Source organism: Sander lucioperca, chromosome 16 (genome assembly GCF_008315115.2).
Source record: "Sander lucioperca isolate FBNREF2018 chromosome 16, SLUC_FBN_1.2, whole genome shotgun sequence".
In the NCBI taxonomy this organism is placed as follows: Eukaryota; Metazoa; Chordata; class Actinopteri; order Perciformes; family Percidae; genus Sander; species Sander lucioperca.
This window is the reverse complement of record NC_050188.1, coordinates 98,396-115,552: the sequence shown is the minus strand read 5'-3', so window position 1 is coordinate 115,552 and position 17,157 is coordinate 98,396. Positions and strand designations below refer to the sequence as shown.

General features: G+C 37.0%; 3 protein-coding genes across 4 annotated transcripts; all 3 read left to right on the top strand.

The window, feature by feature from the left end:
- The first annotated feature begins 1,966 nt into the window (after nucleotides 1–1,966).
- Nucleotides 1,967–12,288, top strand: LOC116047839 (protein hairy-like). 2 transcript variants are annotated; one of them, XM_035993324.1, is made up of 4 exons: nucleotides 1,967–2,290; nucleotides 2,404–3,287; nucleotides 7,399–7,610; nucleotides 11,998–12,288. In XM_035993324.1, the coding sequence occupies exons 1-2, from the start codon at nucleotides 2,168–2,170 to the stop codon at nucleotides 2,734–2,736; spliced, it is 456 nt and encodes a 151-aa protein (XP_035849217.1). In that variant the 5' UTR covers nucleotides 1,967–2,167; the 3' UTR covers nucleotides 2,737–3,287; nucleotides 7,399–7,610; nucleotides 11,998–12,288. The 2 variants fall into 2 exon arrangements, with proteins under 2 accessions (XP_035849217.1, XP_031152708.1); XM_031296848.2 differs by lacking the exon at nucleotides 11,998–12,288 and having other exon boundaries at nucleotides 7,399–7,899.
- LOC116047842 (hairy/enhancer-of-split related with YRPW motif-like protein) lies at nucleotides 6,245–7,412 on the top strand. Its single transcript, XM_031296850.2, has 2 exons — nucleotides 6,245–6,401; nucleotides 6,515–7,412. Exons 1-2 carry the CDS (start codon nucleotides 6,279–6,281, stop codon nucleotides 6,845–6,847), a joined length of 456 nt encoding a protein of 151 aa, XP_031152710.1. The 5' UTR covers nucleotides 6,245–6,278; the 3' UTR covers nucleotides 6,848–7,412.
- On the top strand, nucleotides 10,589–11,275 carry LOC116047841 (transcription factor HES-5-like). Its single transcript, XM_031296849.2, has 2 exons — nucleotides 10,589–10,726; nucleotides 10,838–11,275. The coding sequence occupies exons 1-2, from the start codon at nucleotides 10,604–10,606 to the stop codon at nucleotides 11,258–11,260; spliced, it is 546 nt and encodes a 181-aa protein (XP_031152709.1). The 5' UTR covers nucleotides 10,589–10,603; the 3' UTR covers nucleotides 11,261–11,275.
- Nucleotides 12,289–17,157: the final 4,869 nt, after the last annotated feature.

Sequence of the window (17,157 nt, the reverse complement as noted above, 5' to 3'; positions counted from 1 at the left end):
CAGAGCTGAAAATAGCGCTGCTGTCCTCATGTGATGTGAAATTAAAAGCACACTGGAGCGGAGACACTTGCTGCTGGGGAATTCAACACTTGTTTTACTCCATCTGACAATCCCTCCATCCAGCCTGTAACACCACCTCCATCAGTTTGTGCAAGGGTCATTTTCACAACAGCAAGCTTTTTCGAATATGATGATGTACATGTGATTGTAATAAAAGAGATTTTAATTAGCTATGACATGGTGGTTTTGTGTTTTTTCATTGATACATTAACAACTTCTGTCTTGATGTTCAGATAGGAATCTGAAACCTCAGCTTTTTAAGCCATTGATAACTGGTTTGAGTAGATGAATTAATGCATTACTGTAATGCAGTATTCATTGAGGCCAACTTGTTTATGTATAATAGGCTATATGAAACTAAGATTACTTAACAGTCCCTTCAATTTTTGGTCTGGACCTACGTGAGTTCAACATGCATCAACGCACATATTGATTTATGTTGGGTCGATCATTTATTAACTATTAAATAAATATGTCATGGATCTTTTTTAATGAGATGTTGCCAAGGTTTGAATAAATACCGCTGGTTTAAAGAAAAAAAAAAAAAAGTTATTTTAAACTTTTATTTTTCCAAGAGGCCGAATACTTGGCTTCACACAATGAGACACACTTGTATTGATCCTTCAGTAAAAGCTGTGAAAAGACAAAGTGTGGGAAACCAGGGAAAAGTGACCCACAGAGTCCCCCCCAACGGGACAAAAGATGTTGACCTCTGTTCTGAAGAGACAGGCGTTAAGAAGGAATGCTGTGGTATAGAAATGAAAACCTGCTCATTTCTTTCACAATGACTGTTACATAATAGTGGCGATATGGCATGAAGTTACTTCAAACTTTGACACCAAAAGGTCGTAACTTAAAACTATAAAATAAAATTTTTATTTAGTAAATTTAGATATATTTTGGGCATACCATCTAGTCCATAGTCTCATGACATACAACTATTTTGGATAGTTTTTATATTTGTGACTTTAGGATTGATGTTTGTTTTTGTCATGGTTTGGTATTTTGTTCTGTGTTTTGTCTTATTGTGGTAGTCTTGTTTTTCTATTTTGCTCCGTTTCCTGTTTTATTTTGATAGTCTGGTTTTCTGTCTTGTCTTGTCTTGTCTGGTTTTACTTCCTGTCTTGTGTTTTCCTGCCTTTTTTGATTGTTCTGCCCAGCCCTAATGTGTTTCACCTGTTTCCCAGCCCTTGTGTCACCGTCTTGTGTTACCTCGTTACCCTGTGTATTTAGTTTCTGTGTCACTCTTGTCCTGCGTGGGATCATTGTTCTGTTGTGTCGAGTACTATTGTGTCGTGGTTTCTCTGGTCTGGTCTGGTATGTTATGTTCGGTGTTCCTGTTTGTTCCGTGTTTCCTGTTTTTTTGGTATCCACAGTATTGCTGGAGATATTTTTCCTGTTTCTTCAGGACACCTTTTGTTGTACCTGTGTACACCTAATTAAATCTTTGAGCTCAAGCACTGTCTTGACTGCATTTGGGTCCAAGCCTCGCCACACACTTGACAGATTGTGACATTTTTGTTAAAATAAAGATTCCATTGTGTATTTATTGAATTGTTAACAGTTTTGAGATGTTTATCAGCAATGTCGCCATAGAACCAGGCTTTTGGGATACATGCTGTATCGGTCTGAGGACCATTTACAGTAAAAGCATTTTGACCTGACAATGAACCAACTGGGATCAAAATGTTTTCATGTAAATGTCTGTTTTGGAGCCAGCATGCTGCTGTTACACTTTTAATCAACTCCAAGGATTGCAGCCTACAGTAACATGCTACTGAAAAATGCAGTTTTTATTTAGTTACATGCAAGTCATTCAATAATTTGTACCCTACAGGATATAAGTGAGTTTTACACTTTGACTGTCAAAATAATCTGTGGTCCACAGCATGTATGTTGTGTTAAAGTCATTGATCCTGTCCTACATCTGTTCCTCTGAGATCTAACTATGTCCCCTTCTAATGTGACAATATGACTACCAAGCATATAGCAGCTCAGCATTCCTTTTTCTTTTAACTGCAATGTGATTGGCTAAAAAACGTGAGAAACTCCAGCCAGACCAAGACCTATGCATTCATATGGAGATGTGGGACTATAAATAGGAGGGATGAAGCCAGCAGAGATCAGATTCTCTCTACAGAGACCTCTACAGCACAGAGATCCAGACATGGCACCTACAATCACTGCAGCAATGATCAATTCTCAGGAGCATCTGACTCTGACCCACAAGGTAAATTAAAGATTCAACAAGACTTAAATATTGTCAATGAGACGTTGTCTTTGTTAATGCTAACACTTTACTCCAGAATAAGTTTATTAATGACTTTATTCTTCTTCCTGCAGCTCAGAAAGCCTCTGGTGGAGAAGTTACGCAGAGAGCGAATCAACAGCAGCATTGAGCAGCTCAAGTCTCTCCTGAGTCCAGAGTCCCTCAAACAGCAGCCAGACTCCAAGCTGGAGAAAGCAGACATCCTGGAGATGACAGTTCGTGTCCTGAGACGGCTGCAGCAGCAGAATCAACAGCAGAGAAGACTGCTGAACCACATCAACAAGCTGCAGTCTTCCTCTGATAACAACCTGAGAGAGGCTGACTTCTCTATTCTGAGCTCCACAGTCCAGACCAGCATCACCAAAGAGAAGAGTCCAGTCAACAGCGCTGTCTGGAGGCCGTGGTAGACACCTACAGACTGGAGTTACTACCAGACAAACTGAGATGACCATATTGGTCAAAGATTACTGGACTGAAGTCTTTGAAATGTTATGGACTTGTTCTTCTGTTTGTACAGAAGGTTGTAGTTTGTGTTTGTTTTCTTTCTGCAAGATGACATTTCCTGAGGAAATGACAGCACCAATATCTTTCAAGTTAAGAAAGAGAACATCTGGTCATGCATGTTGCATGAAGCAAATATGATTGCATCAGCAATTATTATTATACCTCACTGTACTTCATGTATTGTTGGTATAAGCTATGGTAACATTTGTCATCTTTTGATTGTTATTGATCATTTTGATCAGAAACTTTAACTGTCCTTTTTATGGACATATTGTCACCATGGACTTACCTCACTTTAATCTCTCCGATTACTCAAAACTGATCTGTTGTTAGATCCAAATGTTTCTCTTTTTTTCTAAAAGGTTTGCTTAATGTCAAAATTTTCCTGTGATACTTTTATGACTCACTCCATGTCATGTGTTGACAGATGGAGATGTTTATTACCTCTTGATAGGTATTGATGATTTTGAATTGATCAAAAATATTATTTGTCCTTTTTATGGATATCAGTTTTAAGATCAATATGTGTATCCTTTCACTGTAAAAGATTTTTTTTGATGTCACAGTTGACAATGTAACTTTTTGATAATTGAATTCAGAGGTTACTAAGAACAATGTGACCTGTTGTAAGGTCAGTTTTTACTATTTTTTTGTTCACTAAGTGAAAATGTTTTGATCCATTTGGAAAAAAAAGTCTCAAAGTACACTGAGAACTGTGTCCTCAAATATTGTAAATCATTGTCTTTTATGAAGACAGTTGTTCCTTTACTCTCTTGGAGTACAGTGTGTCTTGTAGAAATCTACAAGTTGTTGTTGTGATGTATCATCACCTCTAGTTGGAGCTTTCATACTTTGTAGCTCACTATTCGTTGTTGAATAAACAAAAACTGCCAGCTGAAACTTTTGTTGTCTTGGGTTATTTTTCCTTATACATTCCCTTTTTATGATGATAAAAATGTGATTCTTTGTGATTCAGCTAACATTGTGCGACAGGACTGACAGAAGCAGACACCCATTCACACTTATCTATGGGTAATTTAGAGTCACCAGTAAACTTAACCTGCATGTCAGTGGACTGTGGGGGGAGCTAGAGCACCACGAGAAAATTTTTAAAATTTTAAAAGCTGGAATCAGAGAATAAAAAAATGACTCAAACTGATTATTAAAATAGTTGGCAAATAATGTAATAATTGACAACTAATTTATTTATGGATTAATCTTTGCAGCTGTAGTAAACTCTACACAGAGAGCCCCAGTCAGTTTGAAGCCCAGAGCCTTCTGGCTGTGAGGCCACACAGCTAACCATTGCAGCACCGTGCCACCCCTTAACATACCAGTTGATCTAAATGTAGTTCATTCTTTTATATGGTTTCCTATACATTTATCATGAAATTAGGTCACTTATTTTCTGGGTGTCAAGTCATCCAACCAAATTAGAAAATGTAAATTTAAAAATGTTTTTTAAGACAACATGATTTTGGTATAACTGTCAGGTGTGGGTGCTTTAATGTAAAACGTTTAAAGTAAATAATTTCTCTCTTTAAAGAGGTCAGACATTGTATCTAATAAGATGCATAATAAGACACACTTCTATTGTTCCTCCAGTGAAAGCAGTGAAAGGACAGAGTGTGGGAAACCAGAGGAGACTCACTCACAGAGCCCTGTGGGACAATAGATCCAGACCTTTGCCCTGAAGGGACAGAGATTAAAAGATACTCTGGCTCCTAAAAACTGTTACATTCCTAATCTGTTTCAAATCATAGATTAGACCCAATGTTTTCAACATTTTCATACTATGATAAAAAATGACCTGGCAAAGTCCTTCAGCACGTTTCTTTCAGGTAAATTGTAAAACCAAGTTCTTATTGGTGACTTAAAATATAAAACATTTGTTTTGTATCAGGATTCCAGCCTTATGATATGCCATTAAACACAAGACGCTAGAAAAAAGAAAATTGTTCAGTATTGATACCACACATGTTTTGCTGACAGAATATGACCACAGCCAAGTAAAAAATGTTGACCTCAGTGTACAGTATATTGTTTTATTAACAATACAGGAATTTCCAATATTTAAATAAACTAGGTGATTGTTGCTCTGGTGTCCAACCCAACAGATTTTTCTTTTTATATAGTTTTATATTAAAAGTTTTGAGCTGAAAAATGTAAAGATAAGAAAGAAAAATGAAAGAAAAATATGTCATGGCAAACACATTTTAACAATGGATAATCTTAAAGTCTATTTAGATTTAGGCACACAGCTTAATATCTTTCAATGGACGGAGTGTGGGAAACTCTGGAGATCAGAGTTTACCATGATTATCAATCTCAACCCCACCAGCAGCAGATTATTCTCCAAAGGGATTTGGCACACTTTAGGAAACAGCTGCCTCAACCTCCCACCCTCATCTATAGAGATGAAGTCTCGATTCATTTGCTGCTACGACGGCACAATAATGACTAGATAGTCAAAATGTATATAATCGACTGGAAGTTGGCAAAAATAATTTGCTACATTTTTTGAGCCGGCCCTTCATTGTAACATTTTAATGACAATTTCAAATTTTACAGACTGTCAGAAACAGCCAATGGTGTTCTTTTCCTCCAGATGGTTGGTGACATCAGACCCTGTTTCTATAACAACACACGTCCAGTATCAGTCACAGAAGCTCCATTCAAAGTCCTTCTCTTGTTCATTGACCACAGCATTCAAGGAGTCAGTGTGGGAAACTGAGACCAACTTTCTACCCACACTGACTACAAGACACAAGTCAGAAGCATGTGAAACATCTGGACAGCAAACTGATCGTTGTTCTCAGGTTTTTGTAAATACGTTGTGAATTTATCATGGGCATTGCAGTCTTTTTAATACCTGAAAGGAATAACTTCCTAAAATATAGTATATTAATCCTATTAAAACTTTTAGAAAAACATTACATCATAATAAATTAAAAATGTAACTGAATTATGAAGAAAACATGAAGGATAAATTACAGGAATGGCAATTGTGAGATATGTCGTATATGGCACAATCAAAGCATTAAGACACAAACATATATATGCAGTGCTTATATATTTTAGTAAAATGTAGGCTACTGTACTTTTAACTCTAGATGCAACTCCTAGTCAGTGTCTCACGTGTGTGATGGAATGATGAGCGTGTGCTCAGTCAAAGTCATGGATCCCAGCATCAGGCAGCAGATCTGCTCTCTCTACAGGGTCACCACTTTCCCAGATTCACACAGAGCTCTGTGAGTCTCTCTCCATCACCCCATCCACCTGTTCCCCTGAGATTTAACCATTGTCTCCCAGGCAATAACAGCATTACGTGTGCTGCATCCCTTATTGTCTCACCAAGCTCTCTGATTGGTTGAGACTGTGAGAAACTTCAGTCAGACCAAGACCCACACATTCATATGGAGATGTGGGACTATAAATAGGAGGGATGAAGCCAGCAGAGATCAGATTCTCTCTACAGAGACCTCTACAGCACAGAGATCCAGACATGGCAACTACAATCACTGCAGCAATGATCAATTCTCAGGAGCATCTGACTCTGACCCATAAGGTAAATTAAAGATTCAACAAGATTTAAATATTGTCAATGAGACGTTGTCTTTGTTCATGCTAACACTTCACTCCAGAATAAGTTTATTAATGACTTTGTTCTTCTTCCTGCAGCTCAGAAAGCCTCTGGTGGAGAAGTTACGTAGAGAGCGAATCAACAGCAGCATTGAGCAGCTCAAGTCTCTCCTGAGTCCAGAGTTCCTCAAACAGCAGCCAGACTCCAAGCTGGAGAAAGCAGACATCCTGGAGATGACAGTTTGTGTCCTGAGACGGCTGCAGCAGCAGAATCAACAGCAGAGAAGACTGCTGAACCACATCAACAAGCTGCAGTCTTCCTCTGATAACAACCTGAGAGAGGCTGACTTCTCTCTTCTGAGCTCCACAGGCCAGACCAGCATCACCAAAGAGAAGAGTCCAGTCAACAGCGCTGTCTGGAGGCCGTGGTAGACACCTACAGACTGGAGTTACTACCAGACAAACTGAGATGACCATATTGGTCAAAGATTACTGGACTGAAGTCTTTGAAATGTTATGGACTTGTTCTTCTGTTTGTACAGAAGCTTGTAGTTTGTGTTTGTTTTCTTTCTGCAAGATGACATTTCCTGAGGAAATGACAGCACCAATATCTTTCAAGTTAAGAAAGAGAACATCTGGTCATGCATGTTGCATATACCAAATCTGATTAAATCAGCAATTATTATTATACCTCACTGTACTTCATGTATTGTTGGTATACGCTATGGTAACATTTGTCATCTTTTGATTGTTATTGATCATTTTGATCAGATACTTTAACTGTCCTTTTTATGGACATATTGTCACCATGGACTTACCTCACTTTAATCTCTCCGATTACTCAAAACTGATCTGTTGTTAGATCCAAATCTTTCTCTTTTTTTCTAAAAGGTTTGCTTAATGTCACAATTTTCCTGTGATACTTTTATGACTCACTCCATGTCATGTGTTGACAGATGGAGATGTTTATTACCTCTTGATAGGTATTGATGATTTTGAATTGATCAAAATATTATTTGTCCTTTTTATGGACATTTAATCATAATGGGCTTTCCCTCACTTTGTGATCATTGCAAAAATGATCTGTTTTAAGATCATAATGTTTATCCTTTTACTGTAAAAGGTTTCTTTAATGTCACACTGTCACAGTTTTCCATTGACAATGTTATTGTTTAAGATGTAATTGAATTCAGAGGTTACTAAGAACAATGTGACCTGTTGTATGGTCAGTTTTTACAAATTTTTTTTCACTAAGTGAAAATGTGTTGAACAATTTGGGGGGAAAAGAAAAAACTGAGAACTGTGTCCTCAAATATTGTTAATCGTCTTTTATGAAGACAGTTGTTCCTTTATTCTCTTGGAGTACAGTGTGTCTTGTAGAAATCTACAAGTTGTTGTTATGATGTATCATCACCTCTAGTTGGAGCTTTCATACTTTGTGGCTCACTATTCGTTGTTGAATAAACAAAAACTGCCAGCTGAAACTTTTGTTGTCTTGGGTTATTTTCCCTTATACGTGCCCTTTTTATGATGTTAAAAATGTGATTCTTTGTGATTCAGCTAACATTTCAAGAGCCAGGTACTGCCTGGAAAGGTCGTCAGTTAATCACAGTGCTGACAGAAGCAGACACCCATTCACACCTATCTATTGGAAATTTAGAGTTACAAGTAAACTTAACCTGCTCTTCATTGGACTGTGGGAGGAGCCGGAGCACCACGAGAAAACACACACACGCACACACACACACACACACACACACACACACACACACAGAGAGAGAGAGAGAAAATGTAAACTCTAGAGCTGCAACTTACGATTATTTTCATTGTCGATTAAACAAACGTAATTAGTTGATCTATAAAATTTCAGAAAATTGGTGAAAAATGTTGGTCAGTGTTTTCGAAAGTCCAAGATGGCGTCCTCAAATGTGTTGTTTGGTCCTTAATTCAAAGATATTTATTTTACTGTCGTAGAGTGAAAAAACTAGAAAATACTCACATTTTAAAAGCTGGAATCAGAGAATTAAAAAATATTGACTCAAACTGATCGTTAAATTAGTTGGCAAATAATGTAATAATTGACAACTAATTTATTTATCGATTAATCTTTGCAGCTGTAGTAAACTCTACACAGAGAGCCCCAGTCAGTTTGAAGCCCAGAGCCTTCTGGTTGTGAGGCCACACAGCTAACCATTGCAGCACCGTGCCACCCTTTAACATACCAGTTGATCTAAATGTAGTTCATTCTTTTAAATGGTTTCCTATATATTTATCATGAAATTAGGTCACTTATTTTCCATGAGTCAAGTCATCCAACCAAATTAGAAAATGTAAATTTAAAAATGTTTTTTAAGACAATATGATTTTGGTATAACTGTCAGGTGTGGGTGCTTTAATGTAAAATGTTTAAAGTAAATCATTTCTCTCTTTAAAGAGGTCAGACATTGTATCTAATGAGATGCATAATAAGACACACTTCTATTGTTCCTCCAGTGAAAGCAGTGAAAGGACAGAGTGTGGGAAACCAGAGGAGACTCACTCACAGAGCCCTGTGGGACAATAGATCCAGACCTTTGCCCTGAAGGGACAGAGATTAAAAGATACTCTGGCTCCTAAAAACTGTTACATTCCTAATCTGTTTCAAATCATAGATTAGACCCAATGTTTTCAACATTTTCATACTATGATAAAAAATGACCTGGCAAAGTCCTTCAGCACGTTTCTTTCAGGTAAATTGTAAAACTAAGTTCTTATTGGTGACTTAAAATATAAAACATTTGTTTTGTTTCAGGATTCCAGCCTTATGATATGCCATTAAACACAAGACGCTAGAAAAAAGAAAATGGTTCAGTATTGATACCACACATGTTTTGCTGACAGAATATGACCACAGCCAAGTAAAAAATGTTGACCTCAGTGTACAGTATATTGTTTATAAAGTTTTGAGCTTTAAAATGTAAAGATAAGAAAGAAAAATGAAAGAAAAATATGTCATGGCAAACGCATTTTAACAACGGATAATCCAAAGGTCTATTTAGATTTAGGTACACGGCTTAATATCTTTCAATGGATAGAGTGTGGGAAACTCTGGAGATCAGAGTTTAGCATGATTATCAATGTCAACCCCACCAGCAGCAGATTATTCTCCAAAGGGATTTGGCACACTTTAGGAAACAGCTGCCTCAACCTCCCACCCTCATCTATAGAGCTGAAGTCTCGATTCAGTTGCTGATACGACGGCACAATAATGACTAGATAGTCAAAATGTATATAATCGACTGGAAGTTGGCAAAAATAATTTGCTACATTTTTTGAGCCGGCCCTTCATTGTAACATTTTAATGACAATTTCAAATTTTACAGACTGTCAGAAACAGCCAATGGTGTTCTTTTCCTCCAGATGGTTGGTGACATCAGACCCTGTTTCTATAACAACACACATCCAGTATCAGTCACAGAAGCTCCATTCAAAGTCCTTCTGTTGTTCATTGACCACAGCATTCAAGGAGTCAGTGTGGGAAACTGAGACCAACTTTCTACCCACACTGACTACAAGACACAAGTCAGAAGCATGTGAAACATCTGGACAGCAAACTGATCGTTGTTCTCAGGTTTTTTATGAGTACGTTGTGAATTTATCATGGGCATTGAAGTCTTTTTAATACCTTTTTAATTACTTCCTAAAATGTAGTATATTAATTCTATTAAAACTTTTAGAAAAGCAAATCATATGACCTTAAAATTGTAACTGACGTATAAAGAAAATAAGGAGGATAAATTACAGGAATGGCACTTGCTAGATTTTATTTTAGCAACATGTAAGATATACTGTACTTTTTACTCTAGATGCAACTCCTAGTCAGTGTCTCACGTGTGTGATGAGATGATGAGCGTGTGCTCAGTCAAAGTCATTGATCCCAGCATCAGGCAGCAGATCTGCTCTCTCTACAGGGTCACCACTTTCCCAGATTCACAAAGAGCTCTGTGAGTCTCACTCCATCACCCCTCCCCCACAGTCCTCCACCTGTTCCCCTGAGATCTAACCATTGTCCTCACATCAATAAAACCATTCGGAGTGTGGCATCATAATTGTGTCATCAAGCTCTCTGATTGGCTGAGACTGTGAGAAACTCCAGTCAGACCAAGACCCACACATTCATATGGAGATGTGGGACTATAAATAGGAGGGATGAAGCCAGCAGAAATCAGATTCTCTCTACAGAGACCTCTACAGCACAGAGATCCAGACATGGCAACTACAATCACTGCAGCAATGACCAATTCTCAGGAGCATCTGACGCTGACCCACAAGGTAAATTAAAGATTCAAGAAGATTAAAATATTGTCAATGAGACGTTGTCTTTGTTCATTATAACACTTAATAAGAATAAGTTTATTAATAACTTTGTTCTTCTTCCTGCAGCTCAGAAAGCCTCTGGTGGAGAAGTTACGCAGAGAGCGAATCAACAGCAGCATTGAGCAGCTCAAGTCTCTCCTGAGTCCAGAGTTCCTCAAACAGCAGCCAGACTCCAAGCTGGAGAAAGCAGACATCCTGGAGATGACAGTTTGTGTCCTGAGACGGCTACAGCAGCAGAATCAAAATGTGGACTCAGCAGCTGTCGGTCTGGGCTATTCCAGATGTGTCCAAGAGGTGACATACTTCCTCTCCAACGAGCAGGTGAAGACCCAGTCCCAGAGAAGACTGCTGAACCACATCAACAAGCTGCAGTCTTCCTCTGATAACAACCTGAGAGAGGCTGACTTCTCTCTTCTGAGCTCCACAGTCCAGACCAGCATCACCAAAGAGAAGAGTCCAGTCAACAGCGCCGTCTCGAGGCCGTGGTAGACACCTACAGACTGGAGTTACTACCAGACAAACTGAGATGATCATATTGGTCAAAGATTACTGGACTGAAGTCTTTGAAATGTTATGGACTTGTTCTTCTGTTTGTACAGAAGGTTGTAGTTTGTGTTTGTTTTCTTTCTGCAAGATGACATTTCCTGAGGAAATGACAGCACCAATATCTTTCAAGTTAAGAAAGAGAACATCTGGTCATGCATGTTGCATGAAGTAAATATGATTGGATCAGCAATTATTATTATACTTCACTGTACTTCATGTATTGTTGGTATAAGCTATGGTAACATTTGTTATATTTTGATCAGATACTTTAACTGTCCTTTTTATGGACATATTGTCACCATGGACTTACCTCACTTTAATCTCTCCGATTACTCAAAACTGATCTGTTGTTAGATCCAAATGTTTCTCTTTTTTTCTAAAAGGTTTGTTTAATGTCACAATTTTCCTGTGATACTTTTATGACCCACTCCATGTCATGTGTTGACAGATGGAGATGTTTATTACCTCTTGATAGGTATTGATGATTTTGAATTGATCAAAATATTATTTGTCCTTTTTATGGACATTTAATCATAATGGGCCTTCTTTGTGATTATTGAAAAATGATCTGTTTTAAGATCACAATGTTTATCCTTTTACTGTAACCGGTTTCTTTAATGTCACACTGTCACAGTTTTCCAGTGACAATGTTATTATTTAAGATGCAATTGAATTCAGAGGTTACTAAGAACAATGTGACCTGTTGTAAGGTCAGTTTTTACTAATGTTGTCTTTTGTTCACTAAGTGAAAATGTGTTGAACAACATGGGGAAAAAAAGAAAAAACTGAGAACTGTGTCCTCAAATCGTTGTCTTTTATGAAGACAGTTGTTCCTTTACTCTCTCGGAGTACACTGTGTCTTGTAGAAATCTACAAGTTGTTGTTGTGATGTATCATCACCTCTAGTTGGAGCTTTCATACTTTGTGGCTCATTGTTCCTTGTTGAATAAACAAATTCTGCCACCTGAAAATGTTGTGTTCTCAAAGTCTTTGATTTTTATCATCACTACATTGATAGAGGTCTCCATCATCGTTCCTATTTGATTGACAAATCAAGATACAATTCAGCACACACAGTAATTGTTTATCCATAACATATCCGTAGCATAAAACTAAGCATGGGAATGTGCATTAATTGAGATTTCCAATTAGGAGAGATTATCAATGTTATGTCCCTCTATTTATATGAAGTAAGTCAAATCAAACGAAATGATAAAATGAACATTTCAAAGACATTTTGCTGGACCATTATTTCTGTATAACTAAGTTTCAGATGTTTTGAGTTAAAAAGTTTGAAGTTTTTCCTCTTTAAAGAGGTCAGACATTGTAAAATGATGCACAATAAGACACACTTCTATTATTCCTCCTTGAAAGCAGTGAAAGGAGAGAGTGTGGGAAACCAGAGGAGACTCACTCACAGAGCCCTGTGGGACAATAGATCCAGACCTTTGCCCTGAAGGGACAGAGATTAAAAGAGACTCTGGCTCCTCAAATTAGAACTTGTTTGAAATAATGCCACTGGTTGTAAATGTTCCTTTGATACATAATCAGCATCAAAACCTTCTTATAATATTGTCATTTCATCTACTGAGAACCAAAAAGTTCAATATGGTTATTAAAATGGTTTCTGTCTGGGCGCCCAGATAGCTCAGTTGGTAGAGCAGGCGCCCATATATAGAGGTTTACTCCTCGACGCAGCGGGCCCGGGTTTACCAACCTGAGGCCCTCAGCTGCATGTCATTCCTCCTCTCTCCCCTTTCATGTCTTCAGCTGTCCTGTCAAAAAGAAAGGCTGAAAATGCCCCCTAAAAAATGGTTTCTGTCAGTTACTCAATGTAAAATAATTTTGTTAATTGTTGTGACGACTGTAAGCATTTTATATACGTTATTCTTAATATTTATTATTAATATCATTCTTCTGCCGTTTTGTTTACAACTTGACTAGTTCCACATTTTTTTTAACAAAGAATCTCCATGTCTTCTGTTACTTTTAGTGTTTGTATGTTTAATACTTTCTGAAATATTCATGTTTTCCAAGTTTAGAATTGACAGGGTTGCAGGCATTTTGTAACTCTGTCCACTGAATCATACTTTCAGATCAAAAGCCCATTCAAACTTTAAAATGTTCCAAATCTTTCATATACTTTTGTTATTAATCAACTAGTAAGTCCCATTAATACTTTCGGAAAATATTCAACTTTGTTTGAAGGGTTAGTAATAATGGAAACAATGGGGGGGGGGGTAATGTTCAACCTCTTCCACCTCAGAAACTTTATTCAAACTGTAAACCTGTCAGGACACTTGAGACTTTCCACCATTACTTTCTTATATCTTTCCTATGTTTCAGGAAAATCGCTGTTTAGTTTTTCAACATCCAGCATTCACACCGCAATTTCTTCAAAAATTGCCTCTTTCATTACTTGTTATGTACCAAATATTCACTTTAATTGATAATTACTTTTTTAGGGGTCCTCACCCTCTTCTCTTGGTGGCACACTCTGCTTGTGCACAGGATCCTCAAAGATCCATTTGTAGAGGGGCACATGCCTCTTTACTGCTAATAGATGGAGTGTGGGAAAGCGCTGGGGGAAACAGTTGAATGAATGACATCCATCCAACCAGCAGCAGAGTAATTCTCCAAAGGGATTTGGCACACTTCAGGAAACAGCTGCCCCCCCAGAAAACCTCCCACCCTCATGAGGGCTGAAATCTTGATCCAGTTAATGGTCAGTAATTACTACTGGAGGTTCACAATGTACGACAATGATTGGAAACTGACCTCCTGTCTGGAGGCTGTGGTAGACACCTACAGACTGGAGTTACTACCAGACAAACTGAGAAGACCATATTGGTCAAAGATTACTGGACTGAAGTCTTTGAAATGTTATGGACTTGTTCTTCTGTTTGTACAGAAGGTTGTAGTTTGTGTTTGTTTTCTTTCTGCAAGATGACATTTCCTGAGGAAATGATAGCACCAATATCTTTCAAGTTAAGAAAGAGAACATCTGGTCATGCATGTTGCATGAAGTAAATATGATTGGATCAGCAATTATACCTCACTGTACTTCATGTATTGTTGGTATACGCTATGGTAACATTTGTTGTCTTTTGATTATTATTGATCATTTTGATCAGAAACTTTAACTGTCCTTTTTATGGACATATTGTCACCATGGGCTTACCTCACTTTAATCTCTCCGATTACTCAAAACTGATCTGTTGCTAGATCCAAATGTTTCTGTTTTTTTCTAAAAGGTTTGCTTAATGTCACAATTTTCCTGTGATACTTTTATGACTCACTCCATGTCATGTATTGACAGATGGAGATGTTTATTACCTCTTGATAGGTATTGATGATTTTGAATTGATCAAAATATTATTTGTCCTTTTTATGGACATTTAGTCATAATGGGCTTTCCCTCACTTTGTGATTATTGAAAAATGATCTGTTTTAAGATCACAATGTTTATCCTTTTACTGTAAAAGGTTTCTTTAATGTCACACTGTCACAGTTTTCCAGTGACAATGTTATTGTTTAAGATGTAATTGAATTCGGAGGTTACTAAGAACAATGTGACCTGTTGTAAGGTCAGTTTTGTCTTTTATTCACTAGGTGAAAATGTGTTAAACATTTTGGGGAAAAAACCTCAAAGTACGCTGAGAACTGTGTCCTCAAATATTGTAAATGGTTTGTCTTTTATAAAGACAGTTGTTCCTTTACTCTCTCGGAGTACAGTGTGTCTAGTAGAAATCTACAAGTTGTTGTTGTGATGTATCATCACCTCTAGTTGGCGCTTTCATACGTTGTGGCTCATTGTTCCTTGTTGAATAAACAAACACTGCCAGCTGAAAACTTTGTGTTCTCATGTCACTATGTGTCATTGTTACCCTCTTTATAATGATGGAAGACAAACCTATAATATAAACTATATTTCTTTTTCATTTTAGCTTATTTGATAGAGTTCTCCATCATCGTTCCTACCTTTGATTGACAAATCAAGATACAATTTAGCACACACAGTAATTGTTAATGCATACATAAGCATACGAATGTGCTGCAATTAAGATTTTTGATGAAGAGAGATTGTCAGACAATGTTATGTCACTGAAGTCAAAACAAATGAGTTCCAGGTGTTTTAATGTAAAAAGTTTAAAGTTAACCATTTCTCTTTTTAAAGAGGTCAGACAGTGTATCTAATAAGATGCATAATAAGACACACTTCTGTTGTTCCCATAATGTCTACCTGTAATGTCTGTAATGAATAAATGTAATGTCTGTAATGTCTAACTGTAATGTCTGTAATGTCTAACTGTAATGTCTAACTGTAATGCCTGTAATGTCTAACTGTAATGTCTATAATGTCTAACTGTAATGTCTGTAATGTCTAACTGTAATGTCTATGTGTAATGTCTAACTGTAATGTCTGTAATGTCTGTAATGACTAACTGTAATGTCTGTAATGTCTAACTGTAATGTCTAACTGTAATGTCTGTAATGTCTAACTGCAATGCCTGTAATGTCTAACTGTAATGTCTGAAATGTCTAAATGTAATGTCTGTAATGTCTATGTGTAATGTCTAACTGTTATATCTCTAATGTCTAACTGTAATGTCTGTAATGTCTAACTGTAATGCCTGTAATGTCTAACTGTAATGTGTACTGTCTAACTGTAATGTCTGTAATGTCTAACTGCAATGCCTGTAATGTCTAACTGTAATGTCTGAAATGTCTAACTGTAATGTCTGTAATGTCTATGTGTAATGTCTAACTGTAATGTCTGTAATGTCTAACTGTAATGGCTGTAATGTCTAACTGTAATGGCTGTAATGTCTAACTGTAATGTCTAACTGCAATGTCTGTAATGTCTAACTGCAATGTCTGTAATGTCTAACTGCAATGTCTGTTATGTCTAACTGTAATGTCTAACTGTAATGCCTGTAATGTCTAACTGCAATGTCTGTAATGTCTAACTGTAATGGCTGTAATGTCTAACTGTAATGTCTGTAATGTCTAACTGTAATGTCTGTAATGTCTAACTGTAATGTCTGTAATGTCTAACTGTAATGTCTGTAATGTCTAACTATAATGGCTGTAATGTCTAACTGTAATGCCTGTAATGTCTAACTGTAATGTCTAACTGCAATGTCTGTAATGTCTAACTGCAATGTCTGTAATGTCTAACTGTAATGTCTGTAATGTCTAACTGTAATGTCTGTAATGTCTAACTGCAATGTCTGTAATGTCTAACTGTAATGGCTGTAATGTCTAACTGTAATGCCTGTAATGTCTAACTGTAATGTCTGTAATGTCTAACTGTAATGTCTAACTGTAATGTCTGTAATGTCTAACTGCAATGTCTGTAATGTCTAACTGTAATGGCTGTAATGTCTAACTGTAATGCCTGTAATGTCTAACTGTAATCTCTGTAATGTCTAACTGCAATGTCTGTAATGTCTAACTGTAATGGCTGTAATGTCTAACTGTAATGCCTGTAATGTCTAACTGTAATGTCTGTAATGTCTAACTGCAATGTCTGTAATGTCTAACTGTAATGGTTGTAATGTCTAACTGTAATGCCTGTAATGTCTAACTGTAATGTCTGTAATGTCTAACTGTAATGTCTGTAATGTCTAACTGTAATGTCTGTAATGTCTAACTGCAATGTCTGTAATGTCTAACTGTAATGCCTGTAATGTCTAACTGTAATGTCTGTTATGTCTAACTGTAATGTCTATCTGTAATGCCTGCAATGTTTAACTGCAATGTCTGTTATGTCTAACTGTAATGTCTAACTGTAATGCCTGTAATGTCTAACTGCAATATCTGTAATGTCTAACTGC